We start from the raw sequence: 25346 nt of genomic DNA, 5'->3' as shown, positions 1-25346 counted from the left end.
GAGAGATACTGTTGCTAATTGCTCATATTAAGACTACGTGCTTACTCAATCCACCTGGCATGTTCTTCCTCCTCATTATTTTTAACATTGATTATTATTATTATTATTATTTGTTCTTCAATGGATATTAAGGTTGATCTCTCTACTACATTTACTCCTTAATTTATCTTTGTTCCCTTTTTCATTTACCAGCATGGAAGAGCAGATAGGTTTCCGTTGCTCCATTGTGCCAGACCCAAATAATACATCTAGAGTCTTTGACAGCAATGTATAATCATATTGTCAGACTTCTCCTAAGAAATTTAAATTTTAGAAGTAACCAGTTCTTTATTATGGTACTGAAAACTCATTGAACACATACTTTTGAATTTGAATTCTACCGTCTTATTTTTTCTTCTAATAAAATATAAAATATTATAAGATATAGTGATGAAACTATATAAATTTAAGGCTTCACCTATCAGCTTAAGAAGAAATAGCAAGTTTTGAGTTGAATTTTGTTTTGTACATGAAATGAGTTCTGATCTCCGCAAGCATCTATATCAAGTTGAAGCTTAAGAAAACAAAAGACGTGATATTGTAGTACAAAGATCACACCGTAGGTCGTCTAACATAAACCTCCACTTTTAGGAAGGTAACTTGAACAATGAGGAAGGAGAATCAGATCTGTTATGTTGGCTTGATCCTGTGCAGCATTTTTTTGTTCTCCTTCTTCGTGTCTAAGGTACGTAGGCATATAGACGAAATGTGCATCCATGATCTTCTACAATGCCTTTAAGTTGAAGAATTCATTGCTAAGGATAAATTCGGGACAAGTTATAAGTAAAATGGGTTTAACAGGATGAATTTATTTTTTTATTTTATATAAAAAAAATATGTTATTTAAAAAAAAAATCAAAGAGGTTCGACAAGGTCATATTGGTTAACTAAATCGTAAATCAACCTGAAATTTTAACCGGATCATATTACATCATTTCTCTTCTTATTTTTATTGAAATCTAACCCGGTCTAATCCTAAAATCATCCAGATCACATGTGCATCAGATTCAAGTTGGGTTTTAAAACAGCGCTGCAAAGCAAGCTATGGAAATCTCCTCATTAATTTGTGCAATACAGGTTCATTGGATCACATATATAGACGTACGTAAAGACTCTTCCAGTGCATCTAAGTGGATGGGCATGATTCTGATAAGCCATGGAGATTGCAAGGTCCTTTAATCCAATAGCAGTTTTTATCAAGTCCTTGAAGAGTATCAGCTTCAGCCATACTTTTAACAGAAGGAATCAACGTTGCAGGTTTGCTGGCAAAACAAGGCAGGCCGAACTGGAAACTAACCCGAGAGAGGGACTTGGTTACTTGGTGTTTTATTAAAACAAGTTGTTTTGTTTTTTCTTTAAAAAAATCAGATCAATGTCTTGTCTAATTTAATTAAAAAAACTCTATTTGAATTAGGTTTCAGATCTTATAAGAAACTATGCTAGGAAGATCAATGATTTTGTAGCTTGATTCTGATTTAGGAGTGTTATGCTCTTTCATTCATGCATTAACCGAGGTCACCATAGAAACCGAACAAGGCATCCATTTGAGATTCAGTTCAATTTTATAAATGCAGCTGCATGCTTCAATGAGGAGGCTGAGCGGCTTTTTTTTAAAAAAAAAAAAAAAATCTAGACAACTTCATGCTTCAAATTTGATTTTCAAAATTTTAACTACTATATATTTTATTTTAATTATTTGATATCTTAGAACTTAATTTATTTTTATTTTTATATTAACTTTAATCTTTATTTTTTTATTAAAATTTTTTTATTTATTAAATTTAATTCTTATTTTTTATTGCTATTTATTTTTTTAAATAATTTATAAAATTAAAATTTATTTCAATTTTATCCTCTAACTTTTTCATCTATATTTGTTTTTATTCTTTTAATAAACTTAAAAAATAAAATAAGATATTAATAAATCATTCTCCAAGTCATTTTTCCAAAAATATTTTCCAACTTTAATTTTTAATTTTCATGATGCTATCAAATAATAAAAAAATAATTCAATTTACAAAAATAATCTCGTTTTTCATGAAAACCTATCTCACAAACAACAAAACTAAGTAGCTAGAGAAATCCACCAACAAAAATATGGAAGAAAATGCTGGCCCAATTTAAGTCTCTAACATTTGAGGGGGTAATTCTCAACTAGCCAAAACATACAAATGGACCTTCACATGACTCTTCAATTTATGGAACTAAATCCTCAATAACAGCCTGGGCTTTCTGCACAGGGATAATCTCTCTTGCCCCATAAATGTCATGAAAAGTTGGAGCAGAATACATGTCATGGACGCTGTTTCAAGGAAAACCAGTCGTAACCAAACTGTCAATGGTCATATAATGCAAGAAGCAGCTTAGGGTATACACTCATTTATTGTTGTTAGCTATCATATCAGTAAAAAGGAAGCATAGAAGACCAATAATCATAAACAAAAACAAACTATTTCTACAGAACAATTACCATAGTTCCTACCATTAGTGTCTCATGTCTAATCCTATTTTACAACAAATGACGAGTTTTAGTATATACTCCTAATAAATATGCATACCCATAAAGAGTCATTAACTGCAGGCAGGAGCAGAAAAACACAGGTCAGGCTATTCATTGGGCTACAGAACAAGGTGATGCTTGATTCAGAGGAATTGCATCAGTAGGAAACCTGCATGTTGCACAAAAACGAGCTTCAAAGAAATGAATGAAAGTATAAAGGTGTTCATTCAATATGAATGAAATGATAAACTGAAATAAATCAGCCTTGTAAGTTTAATGGAAGTACATTCCCCTAAAAAAAAATTCAGGTTACTTCCAGAAAAACAAAATTTCAGAGGTAGAAGGTGATCCTTTTGTATCAATATTATCTTCGGGTTTGCTTCCAGAAGATTTGTTCTTAGCAAACAGCATAGATTGATCGTGTAAAGATGAATTATGGAAGTTGGTTTATTCACTAAATTGTCAAACCCATAAAGCATTTAGAAAACACATGCACATGCATATTCAGAAGAAGAATTCAACATATGATCCATCACAAGCAAAAATAAACAAAAGAACACAGCAGCAAGCACAGAAAAAGATATTAAAACTTACTGGGTATCAGTTTCTTTGTTATCCTTTTTCTTGTTCTTCCTCCTCTTTTTAGCTGAACTAGAACCAAAGTCAACAACCAGAGGCTGTTCTGAAACAGGGTGCAGATCTGGTCTTGGTCTCTTGGAGTCATGGTGGGAAGGATGCATTCCTGAAGCTGCAGGTGGAATTGCACTCACTGGTACAGCATCCCTAACAACAGCAGTGCTTACCTCTTGCTCTTGATCGACTGTGGTTTCAGAGCAATGTCCAACTTTTACTGCCACAGGTACAATGTTTGCACTCACTGGTGCAGCATCCCTAACAACAGCAGTGCTTACCTCTTGCTCTTGATCGACTGTGGTTTCAGAGCAATGTCCAACTTTTACTGCCACAGGTACAATGTTGGGTTGGGAATGGCTTGGGTCCTTGACCCTATCCAATGCAGCATAGAGTTTGCTTTTAGACTTGATTATTTCATAAAGAATTTTTGATGACCCAGAATTACCTGTTTCATAGCTTGAATTAGTCAATCACTCTCATGACCCATATATATATATATATAAAATCGGTAATATGAAGCAAATTCCCAATTCAAAATATAGGTAAGGGTACCTATAAGAGAAAGGATCACAGCACGTGCTGCCAATTGCTCAGCCTCTTTCTTGTTTCTGCCAGCATCACCAGTATAACTTACACCATCAAAAACCAAAGTAGATATGAAAACAGGCAGCAGCCCAGGCGACTGAACAGTGTTGTAAGTAGGTTTTTCACGATTCACCTTCACTGCAAATTCATTCAGAATGGATTTGCAAAACACCGTGTCCTGTAAATATAACCACACAAGAAAATAATAGGTGGAAATGGAAGAAGCAAACTGTAAATAACCACACAAGAAAATAATAGGTGGAAAAGGAAGAAGCAAATTCAACATTCTTGTCACGACACGGTGCTCTAACTGGGCTATTCCATATTCACCTTGACTTACAGGACAGATTAAAAAATTATAACCAAACAATAGAAAGTGAAAAGCAAGGAAAGGTAAGACACAAAGCAACATTTTAAGAAAAACTGGCACCAACATACTAAAACTGTTTGTATATAAATAGTATCAAAACCATTATGCTTCAGTGCAATGCCTTTTTCTATTCATTTATACGCAGAAGGGATTTAAAAAAAATCAAAGACTGTAGAATGAACTGTGAATCAAGTATTGAAATATAGTAATCAGCAATATTACATCAGAGGCAGCATTCCTTGAACCTAGTAAACAAATTTCCCAAGGAATATGGCATTCACCGCCAAGCAAACAGGGGAGGGATCTATACATTGACATGAAGATTAAAGACAACCAACGATAATTTATTTGAACAAAAAAAACTATTGTTGTTTTTTAAAACTAAGGGATGCCACATAGCTTGTCACAACAAGAACTTAATCTTTGGAAGAATGTAATTAGCCTAAAATAAAAAACTAAAATATGCACAAATTCCCTGAAGACCAACAACAAAAGGAAGAAGAAGAAAAGTTAATAGCATTTGACAAGGTAAAATTTACAATTTGTTCACAGACCCCAAGTAGAAGTGGACATCCTTCATCCTTTACTCTTTTTAGGATACTCTCAAGTGCAAGGTTCGCAACATCTTGTTCAGCTGCTTTTCGATGCAAGAAAGTTTTTTGGGATCTATACCGTGCTCCATCTACCCACACAGTCGATCTAAACCTTGGCATATGAGCAGGTCCTTCATTTAAAGTTTGATATACAGGGAGCTGTAAAGATGATTTTTGTGTGTATTCTTGCAGACGATTCTTGTACATCAGGTTGTCCGGAAGGCCTGAAAATTCTCATGCAAATAAAAATTTTAATCCATCTGCATTATCAAATATAATCAAACTTTAAACAATTACATACAAAACATGCAAGCACCAAACTAAATGTGAAATATCAATGGTGGGTGGCCATCAAACCACAATTAAAATTCATGAATACAGAATAATTAATATCACTTGCACATGATAAATTAAGATGGTTCCCTAAGCAAGACGCACAAGGCCATCTGCTAGCTTGTGCTGGTAAATTCCATAACATTGTTGGAACAAAAATCATAGGATTCAAGAATGACAACTAGTCAAATTTACAGTCAATAATAGCAGAGTGACCTTTTACTGAACACAGTGAAACAGATTTTACATGAAACAATCAATACTTTTTTCCTTAATCAAGCAATTATTCAATAATGTCAGCGTACATGCGCACCTCTGGCAATTCTTCTAGAATCATTAAATAATTTGCCTTCATAGTCAAGTAGAGAAACTTATTACACCAACAAAATGTGTTCTTCTGTTTTATCACAACGTTTTCAAATAGTGAAACTAACGCTATCTGGGACTAATATCCAATAATAATTACTATAAATAAAAAAAGAAAGCACTGTCCCATCACAGCAAGGAAACAAGATATTTTGCCACTCGGTAGCCTATAAACAACAAAAAAAAAAAGTGATTCCTCTTTTTTTAGATAGGAGAAAAAATGAGTACTTTTTAAAATTGAACCAAACTCAAAACACATTAAAGAAATGCAATTAAATAACCAAGACATGCACCAAAAAGAAAGTTTATTCAACTCTCTTTTTCTTTCTGTTTGTTTCGTAAGAAAATGGGAAAAAATCCCAGAAACCTTCAAGATACAAACTTTGTATTCCCCACAAAAAAAAAATCTCTATCAGAAACTAACCCAGTCAGAAACCCATTAAAAAAGTCCCAAAAAAAGTAAACACTCAAAACCAGACTTTGAACAAAATGCAAACCTATAAAAAGTCACCTTTTTTCACTAATTTCTTTGAGAAAGAGATATTTTCAGAAACCCGAGACGTAAGGGTAGTGGTAGAGGCAGCCGGAGACGGAGATAGAGTGGAATCAGGAGCTGGAGCTGGATTTGGGGTCGGGTCAGGAACTGGCGCTGGGCTTGGGGTCGGTTCATGAACTGGCGCCGGGCTTGGGGTCGGGTCAGGAACTGGCGCCTGACTTGGGGTCGGGTCAGGAACTGGCGCCTGATTTGGAGCTATTACTTGAGATGTAACTGGATGTGGAGCCAAATCAGGAGTAGTACAAGGAGGTGGAGCCAGAGCCGGAGGAGCTGGAGAAGGTGAAGCTGGGTTAGAGAGTTCGGATTCGGTCGGATTATCCATGTTTAAAAGAGGGTTTTGAAAGTGAAAATGAAAACTGGTTTTGTGACTGGTGCTCGAGAGATTTAAGCTAAGATACGATATGCTAAGAATCCAACAGAGCACGCACACGTGCGTGCGAGTCTTTCATACTTGCTTATGTGGCACTGGTTAAAGTGGTCGAACTGTGATTCATTTTTATTTTTTTTCCTTGTGTTTTTTTTAAAAAAATTATATCATTTTTATAGGATAACATTAAAAATTAAAAAATATTTTTATAAAAATATCTTACAGTGCATTATCAAATACACCATAAAATAGCTATGGTCGGTTTCACGATTCATAACAACTATGAAGGTGTTTCGTATTTTTTTTCATTTTTTTTATTTTATTTTTATTTTTTTAATGTTTTTGTGATCTAATTTTATAAAATAAAATTTTAAATTATAATAAAAAAACAAAATTAAAAAAATAGAGTGCCACAGTATAAAACATGAAAACAAATGAAAAATATAATTATTTATATATGTAATTCTTGATTTATTTGATTAAACACACGGTAACTTTAATATTTAAAAAATTAATTCTTCAAGCTAAAACATATATCAACTTGCATTTTTTTTATTAAAATTTTTTTTATTTAACTCGCGACTAAACACAAATAAAATTAACTGGTACATTTTAATGAGTAATAACCTCTTATTGTAAAATTTGCAATTGAAATTAGGTATTGTTTCGGGGATCATGATTTCACCGAGAATTTAATCAATTAGAATTTCATACAATACATTCATGAAAGTGAGTCGTGAGGATATAACTAAATTCTTTCCCTGAAAATATAATTTAGTTTTGATTAATAAAATGATTAGTTTAAAGATGATACTTGTTATAAAATAGAAAACAAATAGTTATTTGAACTCACTTTGTTGTGGGTTAAATAAAAAAAAATTTAACAAAAATAATTGAATATATAGGTTTTTTTTAATGTGTTTTTTGACATATATAATTCTAAATATAAATTAAAAAGTTTATACATATATCTAATTAAATAAATTGAGAACCATTTATATCAATAAATAAATAAAAATTATTAATAATAACTAGAGATAAAACTAGAAAAATTAAGAAATAAATATATATCTAAATATTATGCTTAATGACTTTGTTTATTAAAATTAATTTTTATTTAATAAAATAATAATAGAATAGACGCACCTGAAATCGATTGCATAAAACCAAAAAGAGAAACATATTATGCAAAGTTAAACATATTAGAAATATTATTTTGGAATAAATATTTTTTATTTTTTAAAATAAATTTTATCTATATAAAACATATAAAAAATTATAAATGAATTAGAGTAATCTCTTTAAGATGTTAAACAGATATAAAATAATTAAAAAAAACCATTATTTAAAAAACTAAAAAAAAACAATCTAAAAATTATAGAGAATGAATATTAATTTAAATATAAACTAAAAATACTTTAAACTATATATATTAAAAATAATATTCAAAAAATAATAATTTTTTTAAAATAATAATAATTTTTTTTTAAAAAAAAAAGAGGCGCTGCTAGCATTTACTAGCTAAGCTGGTACGCTTAGCACATTTTTTAAAAACTCACACATATGAGCATTTCTTTACATGGCAATGGGTGAATGAGTCATCCGCCCCAAAAGTTTTTGACAAAAAAATAAAGTTCGATGACATATCGGATACTTTTATATGTGCTAATGGTTTGTAGATCTAAGAATCCATATTTGATCTCAAAGAAACTATAAAAACACCTTGATAAATATGTATATGACATTAAAAAAAAATCTAAAAATATGCTTAAAAATCTAAAATCAATCCAAAAAAATTTTAAAAAACTTTTTGAGCATAGATTTATCATCTTAGACAAAACACTTATGATAAACGTCCATCATTAAATGTAACTCATTGAAACTAAAATTAACTTTTTTTCATAATTATAATTGATGTTAATTGATATATTTTTTTTCTATAACCAGAATTCAACCAGTTTCTTTTTCATCTCTCAAATTAGATATTGAAAAATAAAGGAAATAAGATGTTAGACCAAAATCAAATTTCTAAAAACTCGAGAGACCAAAAGTTTATAATTTGAAAAGTTAGAGGACCAAAGTGAATTTTTTTATCCAATTTTAAAATTATCACCTATTTTCTCTTCTTTTATCACTTTAGTCCTCATTCTTTCAATCTTATCTTTGGTCAATAAATTTGAAGCAATTTCGCTACAATTTAAGTCTGAAAAGATGCAATTGGTTAAAAAACAATTTAAGGATCAAAATGAAAAAAAATTATCAAAATTAGTACATGTGAAATGTGAAGAGCATGCACGATGATTTTTGCTACCATTTTTCCCACAATATTTAGGAAGTGTTTGAGAGTGTGATAATAATTTTTTTTTAAAATGTTTTATGCTAAAAAATAAATTAAAATAATATATTTTTTATTTTTTAAAAAATATTTTTGACATCAGCACATTAAAATAATATAAAAATATTAAAAAATAATTTAAAATTAAAAAATTAATTTTTTTTAAAACACAAAAACAAGTAATTTCTTATTGTTTCATTTTATTCATGGAACATCGTGAAGTGATAGTAGAAGATAACACACAGGAAACAACAATTAAATTAAAATATATATAAAAAACTATTTTATCATTGAAACTTAATGTCTTATCCAAGTTTTGTTTGAAATATTCTTTGTAATTTTTTTTTTAAAAATCATTTAATATTATTTAATGGTGGTATTATTTTTAGAAAAAAAATCATAGTTTAAAGTTTTAAATTATACATATGCATGAATAATTTCCCGTTATGGTTTTTTGAAAAACAATTACAAATTATTAATAATAAAAAGGTTACATAAACATATTAACTAGTTTAATATGCTTTTAAATCTACAATTTCATTGTAAAAATATCACGTGTGTGAAATATTAAATAAAATAACATGAAAAAATTCATATGAATAACAAAAGTAAAAAAAATTCAACATAATAAAGCATTGAAAAATAAATAATAATAATATGACAAAAAAAAAACTAAAGTCGAGGCGGGCATGCCTAGCATAGTTTTAAAACCCGGTCCGGTTTGGTGGGTTGACCTGGGGCTGGAACTGGGCCGGGTTGAAAAAAACAGGGGAAGAAAAAACTCAGTGTGATCCGGCTGACTCGATAAGACCTGATCAAAACCCGATTGCAACTCGTTGACTTATATTTTTTTTTACTAAAACGATGTCATTTTAATTTTTTTTAAAAAAAATTGACTCAAATAACCTGATTAAAACTCAAAACCCAAATCTTGAACCAGATCGGCCATCAGACTGAGTCTAAAAACTATGATGCCTAGCTCTATCTAGGCGCACTTTGGCTCGTTATTAGACTGTTATTTTTTAAAAAAAAAATTCTATATGAAGATAACGTGTCATATTCATAGATGGTGTGTTGTTTATGCATCGTATATTTCATTGCTTGTTGGAATCTGGATAATCGCATCAAATTCAAACGAGACATGGGCTAAATATAAAAATATTGTATTTTTTTCATTAAAAAAACCATATCCAAACAATCTTTTGAGCTTTTAAATAAATCCAAAGTTAAAAATCATTCGTGAACACTCTATTTAAAAATTAAATTTAAATTTTTTAAATTTAAATTCTCATATCTCTATATTTCGATGATGTAATGGTATAAAGTTTGTGTTTGTACCCTGTAGGTTTATTGGTTTTAATTTTTTTAATTATGATCAAATTACCTCAGAAGTAATTTGTTTTTTATTATTATTTTTGTTTGATCAAATTCAATGGTAAAAAATAATTTAAATAAAATCAATGGACATGACTTATATATAATAATAAGCTTTCCCAACAAGCTATAAATCATTTTCTGAAAAGTTAAAATAGTAATAGACTAGCTTAGAGATTAGTTTGATACATATGAATGAAAAATGTTGAATTGAGTGAAGTATCTTTTCCATTGTAGATATTCAACCTAAACCGAATTTAATTCATATAAAAATTAACTAATAATTAAATCATTTTTGTTTTAAAAAATGATACTTACTAGATAGAAATAATTAACAAAATTTATTTAAATATCCCATGATTTAATCATTTTTATATTTATTTTACATGTTTTAAAAAATTACGGTTTATATTTTAAATTTTATTGTATACATGATTTTTTAATTTAATTTATTTTAAAACTTTGATGTACGTGTAATAATTTATATTCTAAATTATTTTATAATTTAATCTATTTTATAATTATGTAAATTATAGTTTTTAAAAAATATAAAGATTAAATATAAAAAACTAGTAAATTATACGACTTTTAGTAATTTTCCCTTTCCTTTATTAAGCCGAAATAAAAGAAATTGGAAAAATGATAAATAGGAAAAAACCCCTGGACTCTGCAAAGTCTTACCAGAGAGGCAAACCCTTCCTTCTTCTCTGTCAAATATCGATGGCCAGCAACAGCAAGAAGAGACTACTCGATAATGACCTTAACCAAGGCTTCATCAGAAAACACCGCCACCATCACTCTCCCTCATCTTCCTCAATAACCAAGAAACCCTCTTTCCAATCTTATCTTGAAACCCCAAATCTCCCACCAACAATCAAACTCCTCTGTGAAATTATAGCAAACACACCTTCTCATAATGTGGAATCAGTTCTTGATGCCACCGTTATACGTGTTAAACAAACCGATGTAGAACAAGTTCTTAAATTGTCTTATTCTTCACCTGGCTCAGCTGTCAAGTTCTTCAGATGGGCTGGCTTGCAACTTAATGACAAACATAGTCCTTATTCTTGGAATCTTGTTGTTGATCTTTTAGGTAAGAATTCTATGTTTGATGCTATGTGGGGTGCTATTAAGTCTATGAAAAGAGAAAACTTGGTTTCTTTAGCTACTTTTGCTTCAGTTTTTAGTAGTTATGTTATTGTTGATAGAGTTAAAGAAGCTATTATGACTTTTGAAGTTATGGATCAATATGGTTGTACTCGAAATGTTGTTGCTTTGAATTCTTTGTTAAGTGCTATTTGTCGAGAAGGTAGAACTTTTGATGCTGTTGAGTTTTTACATGTGGCAAAGAATAGGATTTTACCTGATGCTGATTCATATGCGATTTTATTAGAGGGGTGGGAAAAGGAAATGAATGTGGCTAGTGCGAGAACGACTTTTGCAGATATGGTGAGCATGGTTGGTTGGGATCCAAGGAATGTTCCGGCATATGATACGTTTCTGAGTACTTTGCTTATGGGGTATGATGGGTTGCGCGAGGCGATGAAGCATTTTGACACGATGAAGGACAGGGGCTGTTTTCCTGGGGTAAAGTTTTTTAGACTAGCACTTGAAGAGTGCTTGAAGTGTAATGATGTTAGAGCGGCTATGTTGATTTGGGAGACATTGGTGGCAAGGGTTGGGTTTAGGCCTGATATTCAGTTGTATAATTTGATGATTGGTATACATTGTTATGATAACCAAACTGATATAGCGAACAAGTTTTTGGATGAGATGATTTATAATGGAGTGTTCCCTGACTCACAAACATATAATGTGCTGTTCCAATACTTGATTAAGTATAAAAAGTTGAAGGAGGCATCATTTGTGCTCAACGAGATGATCAAGAATGAATTCTTTCCTAACAAAACAAATTGCAATGCTGCTATTAAGGCATATATGGATTCGAAGGAACCTTATATGGCTATAAAAGTGTGGAAATGCATGATGGAGAATTATGGTGAATCAGACTTGGAAGAGGCTGGAAATATGTTGGTTGTTGAGCTCCGCTATCATCATATGGTTCCAGAAGCAGTAAAGTATGCCGAGGTTATGATTGAAAAGGGAATCAAGTTGACCTCTTCGTCATTATCAAAGTTGAAACAGATGCTTAATGAGGAGAAAAAGCCAATTTTGTATGAGGAACTTCTGAGAAAGTGGAAAGCTCATCGGGTAGACTAAAATATGTTGAAACTAAATAATATCAGCGATGCTTACATTAACTGGTGTCTTACAATTATTGCTGCAGGACTTGCACACATGTTTCATGCTGTAGACAAAAAAGACCACATGACCCAAAATGGGTGCCCTAGCCTTTTTTTATCATAATGCTATTTAAAATTGTGACTCTTCGATGTATTTGTAGAATGCTGAGTAATGTCATTCTAGCTGATTATCCTTCAAATCATTATTAGATGGACGTTCAACTTTACCTAAGGAGTATCCCTTTGTCCATATCAGAGTAGGAGGTAGATACCACCACTATTATAGTTTTTCTGTTTGTAAATCTATGTATCACCTTGATTCCTCTCCACTGTCTTGGCAAGACAATATTAATGGTGAACAGTATTTCTCATATTCCTGATGAATATGTTCCTAATGTTCATGGCAAATGGTGCCTCAAGAAGAAGAGGTTTTGAGGCGGGGGGTTCAATATTGCTTACATCAAGATAGTGGTTCTCTTGCTATTTAAATGTGTCTTTCTCCTGTTATTATTTGGATTTTCATTTAGTTTTTATGTGGATTTTCCTTCGCTATGCCTGCTGGCTTCTTTTTGGTTTCTGTTACATGTGGTTCTCTTGCTATTTAAAGGTGTCTTTCTCCTGTCTAGCACTTGAGCGTTCATCCTGCAGAACTTGGAACACCATTCCTGTGCCTAGAATCCTTTTCTTTTTTTCTTTTTTTCAATGAGAGGGGGAGAGGAAAAAACTTGGGATTCCCTTAGTTTGGGTTTCTCTTTCCGAACTTTCATGAATCTTTGGAAAATTCAATCAAAAAGTTTCTAAGAAGAACAGAAGCCAACTTCCATTTTAGGCATGTATAGAATTATTTATTCCTCTAGTTTCTCCTAGATTTCCAAAGATGGGATTTTTATTCTTGTCTCGTGTTTTTTCTTCCCTTCATTTTTTCAAGAATCAAACACAATGTACATAAGCATACGGTATTTCACTTATTCGTTTTTTTAAATGTATTGATTCTCCACATGCACACACTCACACCCCACACCTTCGCACTGTGTTTGATTAAACAGATCCCTTTGTTAATCTGTATTTCACGGAGTACATCGCACTTCAAATGCTTGCTATGCAATACTCCATTCAGTATAGTACACTCATGCGAAGGATGCCGCAGCTTGCTAGCAGTAGTTTTGGTGCTAGATTATATCTCCCATATTAGAATTGCAGCATGACTGGATTTTACTGATTTAGTTCATCTCCACTTGAGACCCCAGATCATGACTTCAATGAAAGTTTCCATTCAAGCAACTTCTTCCCCTTGGAAATGACTCTCCTGTAGCAAGTACTAGTAGTATTTTCCCCCTTTACTCAGCTTTTGAAGTTCAAAAGTTTGATTTTTTATTCTGCTTCTTTATGCTATACACCTTCCATTCGAGACGCATCAAATGATCCTTGTATGGTTTGTTCATGTTGGTGGCTTTTGAATAAGAAAGAAGCAAAAAGAAAATTGATGAGAATAATAATAAAAAAATAAAAACAAGCTGCAATATTTGGATAAAAAGAGTAAGAATATAGCTAATTACCGGTATTATACGGATGCACATGTTTTCCCTCGGATTGTTCGAGAGAAGCCGTCAACCGTTCAGAAACTTTGTCTGTGGTTTTGTATATATAAATGTAAACTTATTAGCGACTCAAGCAGCTGGAATAGCTCAGTTGGCTAGAGCGTGTGGCTGTTAACCACAAGGTCGGAGGTTCAAGCCCTCCTTCTAGCGCTTCCATTTTTCTTTATTTCCCCTCCTCTCGCTGGCCTTTAAATTGTTTTAGAGCTCAAGCAAAATACATTTTGAAACAACTATCGATTTGTTCTGAATCTTCTAATCAAATCACGAGAGTTTGAAAATAGAATTAAAATAATTTTTATTTTAATTCTATTTTCAAACTCTCCTAATTTGATTATTATATTTTCAAACGATATTTTTTTTATTTTAATTATATTTTCAAACACTCCTAATTTTTAGGGGTAAAATATTATAGGAGAACATTTTTGGAATGTAGGCTTTATCCGTTTAATACATTTCTTTCCTCTTGAATGCTTATTTTACAAAATAATTGTAACTAATATGGACATTTTGGTGGTTAAAGGCATTAATTTTTATATCTTTTTTCATGTGGTTAAAGGTATTTTGAATTAATTGTTGCCCATCAATATTAAATTGACTTTTCTGCAAAATGGCCTGGTCTATTGTTTGAATTCTATTCATGGCTAACCCTCTAATTCCTATTAATTGTAGCATTTGATTTGGTGCAAAATGGTAATTGAACAAGACATGGGTGACAAGGAGTGTTAAAGGTTTGGGTATGAGATATGAGAATGTTTTTAGTAATTGGAATGAGTATAAAGTGTGCTAAATAGATTAACATTAATAATAACAAAAAAACTAAAGGAGGAGGAGAATTTTTTATTGGACACTTCCTCACATATCATTATTTACTTGAATAATATTTTTTTAATTTATATATTTTTTTCAATTTTATTTTTCAATATGAGGTTTATTGAGATTGAGTTCATAATTTTTTCCAATTTAATTTTTATGAGTTTATCTCAGACTCATAACCCAGATCACGATTTTAACACGTTAACTCGAGTTTTTTTTTTCTAATTAACTTTATTTTACTCAATTTCATCCTTCAACATTATGTTAATTGAAAATTAGGTTTCATGATTTATTTCAGTCTACTTTCCATAAGGTTATTTCTATCTCATGACTCGGGTAACAAGTTTGATGAGTTAAACCTGGTTGACTCGAGTTGTTTTTTATGTCCTTTTTTAACTGATTTTTTTTTAAATTTTATCTTTTAACATTAGATTGATTGAGAATTGAGTTTCATAATTTGTCTCAGTTACTTTCTTTTAGGTTATCTTGGTTTCATGATCTAAGTCGTAAGTTTGACAAGTTTACCTGAGTTGACTCTGGTTATTTTTTTGGATTTTTTAATTGATTTTTTTTTCCAGTTTCATCATTCAACATTAGATTTATTGGAAATCGAGTTTCATAATTTGTTTCTATGGAATTATCATGATTTTATAATTTGATTTAATCTGAGTTGACTTAAATCAATCCAATATATTGTTGTCTCAATGTTTATTAAAAAAATTTCATTTTAAGTAAACTATATTTTTACCAGAGTCATCTAAATTTTGACTTAAACTATATTTTTACCAGTCATCTAGATTGTTTTTGGATTTAGCAAAACTACTAAGTTATCAGATAAATTCCTACACTTTTTAAATTTTTTTATTAAAAAAAAATCAACAATATCTAAATATATTTTTATATATATAAAAATTAATCTTACCTGTAATATTATTGTGGCTGATGATGTAGTAGCGTCTAAAGCCATAGCACCTTTGTTTATTTGGGCTGAAAAAATCATTCATAAAAGTTATCTTTCCCTCTGGAGATCCAAAAGAAATATAGCATGAAAACGTGAAAAAATAAAAATCGTGAGCGGCAGGATTCGAACCTGCGCGGGCAGAGCCCACATGATTTCTAGTCATGCCCGATAACCACTCCGGCACGCCCACAACAGTTGATGATGTTAATGTGAAAAACTATTAATACCATGTGTAGAATGGATGTGTTATACAAGAGCATCATAAAATTAAATAAAAGGAAAATCAAGGAATAAACAAAGCAAAGTGAAAGAATATTCCAGATTGTCTCCATCAAATAAACTTCTAGCATTAAGAGTTAATGCCAGGATGAGATTTGTACACGTGGCCTATAATTTGCCTGTATTTTGTATCGTGATATTTGTGTTGTTAACGAAACTAAAGAAACACAAGTAAAAATGAAATGATAATCAAAATATTATATAGTATTTTTTAGTAAATAAATTAAGATTCATATAAATTAAGAGCTCATATATTTAATAAAATAATTAAGGTTAGTTAATTTTAAAATATTTAAGGTTATTAACTATGTAATTAAATATCAGCTTATTATTATATATAAAACAAAAAGATTGAAATTAGTTAATTTTAAAGTTTTCAGGGTTATTTTTTCCTTTTAATCTCAGTAAACATCACTTTCTATATTTCCTATATTATTTAAAGTAAAAACTAATATAACTTTAAGCTGTTTTTGAAAAAAATCACTTTACGTACGTTCTAAAAAGTAATATATTTTAAAACAATAACTATAAATTTTTTGATGTTTTAATTTAAAATAAAGCTAGAAAAGAAGAGTAGAGGGTCAAATCGGCTTCCAATCCCATTCTCGAATTTAGAAGACAAAAATGGTAATTAATTACATGTTCTTTCGATCCTTACCTCGGCTATTGAACAAGGATTCAAATGTTGATATTTTCATATTTAAAAAAGATACAGTAAATTTAATACATCTTGTTAGAAGAAAATAGTTCAATCCACGAGATGAACTCTCCAAGAAATCAAGATTCAAGGAGGAAAAGAGGCTCTAACATGACATTATTATTCAATCAAGATTCAATAATATTATTAGAATAATTAGGGCATCAGTGTACGTATCATGTTCATGTGCATGGAAGTCAACGAAACCGATTTAAGAAACCGAAGCAATTGAAATATAAGCTCCACCATGTGAATTTTTATGTCATTCTTTTTTTTCAAAAGTTTGAAAATCAACGGCTCATGTACGATACGACCACCACATGGTCCACCTTATTATACAGGTTGCCCTACGAAGCAACAGGAATATTGGGGAAGAAAATAATTAGGACCCATTTTGTTACAACAAGTTGATCCGTTAAATAATCATACTTGTAAAATTTGTAGAATATATTGATAAAATTTCAGGTCGATGAAATGGTTGAATAAATCTTGTCGTTTGACTCATCTATATTTCTTCTCAAGTTTACATTTTTTTGATACATATCCATGTAAGTTATTATTCAGGATTCTGATTTTTTGCATCCTAAAGAATATTGGTACAAAACTAATTTATTATTAATACACCAATTTATGATCAAGGATTATATATATAGACATCAACTTATGATGATAAAGGAAGAATTTAGTAATCATCTAGTAGGTACTCTAGTAGTAAAAACTTGGGACCAAGAGGTTTGCTCTCCCTGTGATCTCAGGTTTAAACGCTGTAGTTGTTAATATTATGACCACTGGAAGCTTACATGATTATTAATTTTAGGGTCTGTAAAATTAGTCGAGATACACACAAGCTGACTGGATATCCACGTTAATCTAAAAAATAATAATTTAGTTAATGTGTTTGAAAGCTTGGCTTGTAGGCGGGCTACACAGAACATTATAGTGTACACTTTTGTTCTCGTGCTTCTTATTCTTTACGTGAGAAATATATCCCTTCTTTTGCACTTCTTTCAATCTTTTCATGGGTAAATCTACTTTCTTTTTTATAAAATATGATACTATTCTTTTCCCAGCCCCTAAAGATAAATGAAAGAGATGCTCTACTCGTTAAATTTCCCTTTTTTCCAGAAAAAAAAGATGTTCTAATTTTCTTTTTTAGAGAATACATAGAAGATGTTCTTAATTATGCTAGCACTATGTAAGATAAAAGAATAAAGAGAGAGAGATGTATGGAAGAAGAGTTATATAAATATATTTTTTTAATTTTCAATATTGTTACATCATGGTCTTATATATTACAATCTCTGATTCAAAAATCCTATCATTAAAAATGCAATGAATGATTTGATATGCACTTAATTCCTAGAATATCTTTTGCATATATGATTACAATTATTTTCAGTATCAGTAATCTCTTGTGCAGATATGATTAAAGATCACAATTATCTTCAGTATTAGTGATCCCTGATCATGATCTCTTCAGTATTAGAGATTCCTGACTATGATTTTCTTCAATATCAGTATTATCTTCAGTAGATATGATATTATCTTCAGTATCAATAATCACTGATCATGATTATCTTTAATATCAGTAATAATCTCTTGTGCAGATATGATCAGAGATCACGATTATCTTCAATATCAGTGATCCCTGATTATGATAGTAATCCATGATCATGTTTATCTTCAGTATCATTATTATTTTCAATAGATTTGATAATATCTTCAACACACTAAAGAAACTTGGACAAAAAAAGTACAATTCTATTATGATATTAAAAAATTAAAATCCACATCAAATTAATCAATGCATAAATAGAAATTATTGATAACTGTGACCCCTTCCTTCTTTGCCAGCACCAGAAAATGCTAATATGGATACAGATTTATCAATGCAAAGAAATTAAAAATGAAATATAAAGAAAAATTAACAAATAATACTCTTCGAGACTTCACTTTGGGGAGTAAATAAGTTTGTGCCAAATATTGTTTTCATGGTTAGATCTAAAAGAAAAATTAAGTAAAAAACAATTATAAACGTCGTGGGGTTCGGATGAGAAAGAAAAATTAAGTAAAATAATAACATAACTACTTCAGTACTAGATCACGAGTCATTTGTTGAAGTCAATGCTTCATTATGCAATCTGATATTCATTGCTCACAGTACATTTGTTTAATAATATTTAACTATCGTTTAATTACCATTTTTATTTTTTTTTCAATTAAGGTATACATTAATAAAGCATTGCTATTTTATCACTAAAAAAATTTATGTTCTTAATTGGAGTATAAATATAAAATAAGTACTTCATTTTTCTCAATACTCCATTTATAAATAAAAATAAATACTTGAGAGAGTTTTTTTATTTATTATTTGAATTGCCAGTTTTCATGGTACAATATATTTTTTTAATGCATTTCAATTTATTTTAAGAATATATGTTTTATTAAATATAAGTCAAGCTACTTGTTGCAAAATGTAATATATATGAATATTAGATCAGATAAATAAAGTATCAAGTTTAATAAATGACTTGTGTTCTAATAGTGAAGTGTTTGATGTTATTATTTTTTAAGGTTAAGTGTTCGACTTTAATAACTGACATCAAATATTGAATTATTTATAAGGATAATAATGGCATTTCAGATAAAAAACAAGAGTCAGCTTTGTTCAGTAAGAATGTCATTAGTAACAATACTTTAATATATGTTTATTATCCGAGAGATAAAAACATTAAAAATAATAATATATTTGATTGAATAGATAAAAATATATATATAAAAATATTTTTACTCGGAAAATTTTAGAATAATTTTTTATATTTTTAAAATATGAGATGCATAAGAGAGATGTTTTTAAAGACAATATCCATTATTTTTTTTTATTTCTAAAATATTATTGTAAATTTTTTTTTAATTTCAATAATATTATCCAACTAAAAATACAAAGATAAAAATAGTTATTATTATAATTTTAAAACTTAATTTGAGGTAATGCTAGAGTTACGGGGTGTGGGTGTCAATTTAGGTCAACATTTAGCCCGAGTTAATTCAATTCTTTTTAAAAAGATCAAAATGATATCATTTTGATAAAGAAATTCAAAACAAAAAAAATCAACAAGTTTGTGTCCTATGTTTTACCATGGGTTGAACTCATCATGAATTCAACTCAGGTTTTTGAACGAATCAGGTCGAATCAATTCTTCGTCTAACTTATCTTAAACCTGGATGGTCTGATCCAAGCTCCGGGTTGGTCGGGTCCTAGAGCGACCTGTCGGGCAGGTCCAAGTTTTATAACTAAGATTATCATACTATTTTTAATCTCAATACTCAAACTAAACTAAACTAAATAAATAATATTTAATTATTTTTTAAAATATGTAAATTTGATAATAAAATATATTAAAGGCAAAATATTTTTTTATATTTTATTTTTTTATTCACTATTAACCAAATATAATATAAAAACAATCACTTTATTATATACATTATTATGAAACACAATTTTATCTTTGTTACCCGTTTTATCTTTTTTTTTTTTTTTAGCATCACTATTTTTATTTCTTTTATTAGAGGATAGTAACGAAACATAGGAGCGACAATAAAAGCACCCCTTCCGTACTAGGGAAAAAAAAAGAAAAAAAAAACGTTATAGATGGGAAATTAGAATTGCAACTACTTCTTTTGCTCTTGTAGAAGTAACCACTAAATTGTATATAGGACATAAGATATACATTATTTGTAAGGTAAACATTACAATATTCATCGTTTTTATTTCTCAAGAATATCCTCTGGGGCCATGCTTTCTGGCCTCTGGCTTTGGGATCAAATTAAGAACTGGTCATGCTTTCTTCTCTTATGTAGTAAGAACATCATATCTTTTCAACATCACGTTCAATGAACCCCAGCTGGAATCCATGGAATTATTATGGATAATATCATGTCTTTTCAACCCAATTTCAATCAATTAATTGATTCACGAGGCGGGCCTCAAACAGTTCAATGCCATAATGATTGTGTCAAAGACATCAATGAATTATATAAGTGATCAATGTCGGAAATAGTTGTCGTTATGGTGATGTAGACAAAATCAATTTAAAAGTTATAAAATTAAAAATAAATAAAAATATAGGATGTCTCCTAAGTTTTTCCACTCATCATAATTTTTTTTATATATAATATATTACATTAGGACTATTATTTTTCTAAACTTTAAAAAAATATTAAGAGTATGAAGATAATTTTGGCAATATTATTAAATCCAATCAAGTGGTTTGATCTTGAAACCTGCTAACCCGACTCCTTGTCTAGCTTGAATTTCAAATTAAACCGCATGAAAATTGATCCAAAGTGAATCATTTAATTTAATGAGCCCAAAACAAACTTGGATGTCCGGTACAACATGATATAACTTTTAAAAAAACTGTAAGACAATAATTTTTTTTTAATATTGAGACAATGCCAGATTGGATTGACATCGGTTACCCTGGAACCTGGGTTATAAACTTCAATGGGTTTAGTAACTTTGATGTTTTTGTAAATTATTTTTATTTCATTTTATGATAAAATTAGATGTTTGCAACATCAAGCACTAGCTTTAAAAAAAGATGTTTATTTGAGTTTGTGATAAGCCTATAGAAAGTAAAAAAAAAATAAACCATGAATTTCATTTCCCAACCAATCCAATATTGAAGAAGAATTGGGTAAACTTGCTAAACCTGTTAATTGAGTAACCTGAGTCAACACGTTAAACTTGCAAACGGGGTAATGAATTTTAATGGGATTAATAACTTGTTTTTTTAAATTGTTTTTTATTTAACTATATGATAACAAAATTGATGATTGCAAAATCGAGTATCAAACCAATATTGAGACTTCTCTTAAGACTATAATAACCTTATAGAAAGAAAAACGAAACAAATTATGAAACTCAATTTTCAATCAGCCTAATATTGAAAGATGAAATAAAAAAAATAAAAAAATAAAAGAAAAAAAGTTAAAATCGCTAAACCCGTCAACAGGCCCATGGATTTTCTAAAATTTAATAACATTTTTTTTCTAAACTATTTTTTTAACTATACAATAAAGAGAAAAATAGACGATCACATAATCAAGTTTAATTAGTAAAAAAAAAAACTATCGCTAAACCCGCGAACTGGGGTAACCATGGTTACCTCGCCAAACTCACAAACCGAGTCATGGACTCCACAAAGTTTAATAACATAGTTTTTTTTTTTAAAATTTTTTATTTAACTAATTTTTTTTTAAAATAGACCATATCGTAATGCTGAGATATATTTTTGTTATATCAACTCGATGCTGAGATATTTTCTTGATACCGTGATAACCATATAAAAAACAATTTAAAATAAATTATCAACTATAAATCCCTATAAAACATATCATATAAGAACTAAATTAAAAAAATTAATAACCAAAGAAAAAAAAGAGTCAAGATAAAAAAAAAAAAAACACACTGCGGAGAAACAATGTTTTCCCCACCACCTTAATAAAATGAGTGAAATTGTTTTCGAATAAATTTTTATATTTTTAAAGAATAAATATATGGATTTATGTCTCATATATTTTTATTATTTATATATTTTTTTTTTATCTTGATATAGTAACCAAATACTATCTGATAACTATAAATCACACACTCTAAATCCAAGATAAGTCGAACTTTCTCGAAGAAACAAAGTCCTTAGAATTTGATATATTCTAAAAGGAGTCAAAATAAAATCTTGGGATGAAAAAGAAACTAAGCTTTAGAGGGTTTCCCTAATTAGTCGCTAAAATAAACTCATCTTTATGGGATGCTTTTTAATATGTTACTTACTATAGAAAAAGAACAAAAATCATCAACCTTAAAGCAACTCTACACAGGTTATGCCCAATCTGTCTGTACTTCAGCATTGAAAGTGTGCCATGCATCATGGATTTTTGCCTCACAAAAGGATCAGAATGATTGTAACCAAACTCACAAATTCTAATTAATCACCTCCTAATCTCTTTGGTAGGTCCTAATCAGGCACCGGCTACAAACGTGCACGACCAAAATCATAATTATCGAGTTGGTAACCTTATTTCGGACCAGTCAAAAGCGACCAACCTTGCCTGAATTCTACCATTTCTAGCATCACAGCCAGCCTTGTCAAAAATCCAATGCTTGGGTCCCAAATGGCATCGCATCCCAATTCTCTTCGGTGAGGAGACAAGTTGGGTCCCTTTTGTATCAACGATTCTACCAACAAGATAGGCTGAGGCTCAGCTTAAGCTTGTTCTGTTAAAATAATTCTTGTGGAGATCCTTTATCATATTAAAAAATGTTAATAATCAAGCTAGGCTAATTAGGACTGGCTTAAATTCTATCTTGTTTAAATAATGGTCACCTTTTTTGTTTTCTTTTTTTCGAGCCTCTTTCTCCTAATCCTATCACACTCTTGATTTGTGTTGTAGCATCACAGGCGGCAACAACAAAGAACTTCCAATTTTTTTTTCTATGTAACTTTAGTCAAATATAAATACATCTTGTATTATATAAATTCATTTAAGGAAAATAATTTAATCTTTCGCACTCTCTACCATATATATATATATATATTTTGTTAAATAATATTTATGTAGTCTTATTTATTAAGGGTAGAATAGTACTTTCAATTTAACCTATATATACATTTAGTTTAAGAGTAATCATTCATAATATATAGATTATTCAGAATTCTAACCTTCTTTTTGTATTTGATTTCAATTATTTTAACATATATATTCAATTAGAGAACAAATTTGATCGTTTCTTTAATTCTGAATCTATTACCAAAGCTTTCTTTTTATTATTTTCCCGTACCTTTTTATGGAATTTCCTTTTTTCTTTCTTTTTTGTTTTTCAAAAAAACATGATTTTTGGAAGGAATTTTCCAGCAATTGAGCCGATGAGGTTACGTAGGTAAGGTTTCATCATCAAATCAATCAAATTGTAAGAACCCTGTTTTAGAATTTGTCAAAGATAGATATGTAAGTAGTTCTATTCCCAAAATCTTTGGACAGAAACTAAGGAAGATTTGATAACAAGACAAGGTACTGAAATAGATAACAAAACATACCATTATAACATCATCATGACGTAAATACCAAAATTTCCATTTCCTATAAAATCAAAGTTATTAAAGATAGCTTCTTGTACGAGCTAATTTGAGATAATTATAGATTAATTAAAATGATATTATTTTAATTTTAAAAAAATTAAAAAGATATTATTTATTATTTTTATAAAAAAATCAAATTAATTTTGACTGGATTGACTAGACTGATGTTTAATCTTTTTGATTAATTAAGTTAATTTTTTTTTTAAAATTTAGAATAGGTTAGGGCCGAGTAATCGATATACAAATTTTGTTTTTAAATTTTGCTTAATTTCGAAACATGAGATGCTTATTACTGAGAAGTTAAAACTATTTTTCCATTGCTTGGAAGCAAGACCTTTCTCATACAAGAAATTGAGAGATGCTCTTCATAAATGTTTTTTTTTCCTGGTTATTTGTGATTTATTAACCATTAATTAAAAAAAATATAAAAGAATGGAAAAAGGAGTGCTTACAAAAATGTTACCCATAGTATGTTTAACCTAATACTCATAAAAATGTATATCCACGGTAAGAATTAACCACCTTTCCAAATGGGAGAAAAGTTTTGAGTGATTGGTTTTCTCGGCATATATTTAAGTTATTTTTTAAAATAATTTTTTTTTCTGAAAATAAATTAAAATATTATTTTTATTTTTTAAAATTTATTTTTGATATTAGTATATCAAAATAATAAAAAATATAAAAAATATTTTTTAATAAAAAAAATTAAAATTTTTGGTAAACATATATTCAACCGTGCATTGCCAAACAAATTTTTAGGTAATAAAAATAAGGGAAAATAAAAAAAACCATCGACTATGATGTGCATGGCTACGGGCTTCAGACATAAATCTAAGGTTTTTAACAATTTTCATGTACGAGATATAGGCTCCCTTTATTTGCTAGAAAGTAGTTTTCTTTCTAAAAATGAATTATAGAAAAGTAAATTATTTTCTGATGTTTGGTAGTGTAATAAAAAATAAGTAGGAAAACACTTTCCAGTGTTTGATTATGTCATGAAAAATAAGCTGGAAAAAAACTTATTAATGTTTGATTTTTCTCAAGTTTATTAAAATAATGAGGAACAAATCTTACAAATTAAAAAGTTGAATGAGAATGAAATTGAAAAAAAATATAATTTCATAAATTATGTAAAATAAAATAAATAATAATCAAAATAATAGAGATCAAATCTAAAAAAAAATAAAAAATAAAAGATGAAGAAATTAAAATAATAATAATTAACATTTCATAAATTATTTCAAATAAAATAAGTAACAATCAAAAGAATGAGGATCAAATTTGATAGATAAAAAATTTTAATAAAAAAATGATAAGAGAAAAACAAATAACAATTATAAAAATAAGGACCAAAGTTAATATAAAAATTAAATTTTAAGAGATGAAATTGAAAAATAAATATTTAAAACAAAATATATATAACATTCAAAAGTTTGAGGACCAAATTTGATATAATCAGCAAATAATATGATATTTCTAAATTTTTCACAACTTCCAAAAAGTGTTTTTCGCCCACATTTTCCAGAAAAACACTTTTCTGAAAATCAAGTTAAATTTTTCTT

General features: G+C 29.2%; 2 protein-coding genes and 2 non-coding genes across 5 annotated transcripts; 2 read left to right on the top strand and 2 right to left on the bottom strand.

Moving 5' to 3' along the window:
• Nucleotides 1-2033: 2033 nt before the first annotated feature.
• On the bottom strand, nt 2034-6365 carry LOC18099370 (double-stranded RNA-binding protein 1). Its single transcript, XM_052448754.1, has 5 exons — nt 5931-6365; nt 4682-4944; nt 3725-3935; nt 3134-3617; nt 2034-2708 (listed from the first exon to the last, which is right to left on the bottom strand). The coding sequence occupies exons 1-5, from the start codon at nt 6295-6297 to the stop codon at nt 2651-2653; spliced, it is 1383 nt and encodes a 460-aa protein (XP_052304714.1). The 5' UTR covers nt 6298-6365; the 3' UTR covers nt 2034-2650.
• A 4340-nt stretch (nt 6366-10705) lies between these two features.
• On the top strand, nt 10706-12801 carry LOC18099371 (pentatricopeptide repeat-containing protein At1g71060, mitochondrial). 2 transcript variants are annotated; one of them, XM_024588559.2, is made up of 2 exons: nt 10706-11144; nt 11445-12801. In XM_024588559.2, exons 1-2 carry the CDS (start codon nt 10772-10774, stop codon nt 12269-12271), a joined length of 1200 nt encoding a protein of 399 aa, XP_024444327.1. In that variant the 5' UTR covers nt 10706-10771; the 3' UTR covers nt 12272-12801. The 2 variants fall into 2 exon arrangements, with proteins under 2 accessions (XP_024444327.1, XP_006383312.2); XM_006383250.3 differs by having other exon boundaries at nt 10706-12801.
• A 1167-nt stretch (nt 12802-13968) lies between these two features.
• TRNAN-GUU (transfer RNA asparagine (anticodon GUU)) lies at nt 13969-14042 on the top strand. The gene has a single exon. It is a non-coding gene; the product is annotated as a tRNA-Asn (tRNA).
• A 1732-nt stretch (nt 14043-15774) lies between these two features.
• Nucleotides 15775-15856, bottom strand: TRNAS-AGA (transfer RNA serine (anticodon AGA)). The gene has a single exon. It is a non-coding gene; the product is annotated as a tRNA-Ser (tRNA).
• Nucleotides 15857-25346: the final 9490 nt, after the last annotated feature.

Source organism: Populus trichocarpa, chromosome 17 (genome assembly GCF_000002775.5).
Source record: "Populus trichocarpa isolate Nisqually-1 chromosome 17, P.trichocarpa_v4.1, whole genome shotgun sequence".
Lineage (NCBI taxonomy): Eukaryota > Viridiplantae > Streptophyta > Magnoliopsida > Malpighiales > Salicaceae > Populus > Populus trichocarpa.
This window is presented reverse-complemented; position numbering and strand designations above follow the sequence as displayed.

Bases quoted from the DNA above. Each gene is read 5' to 3' on its own strand.
- LOC18099371 (XM_006383250.3), top strand. From the start codon at position 10,772: ATGGCCAGCAACAGCAAGAAGAGACTACTCGATAATGACCTTAACCAA.
- LOC18099370 (XM_052448754.1), bottom strand. From the start codon at position 6,297: ATGGATAATCCGACCGAATCCGAACTCTCTAACCCAGCTTCACCTTCT. The intron at 3,618-3,724 runs GTACCCTTACCT...GCTATGAAACAG, and splicing joins TGTGATCCTTTCTCTTATAG to GTAATTCTGGGTCATCAAAA. The intron at 2,709-3,133 runs GTAAGTTTTAAT...TGCAACATGCAG, and splicing joins AACAAAGAAACTGATACCCA to GTTTCCTACTGATGCAATTC.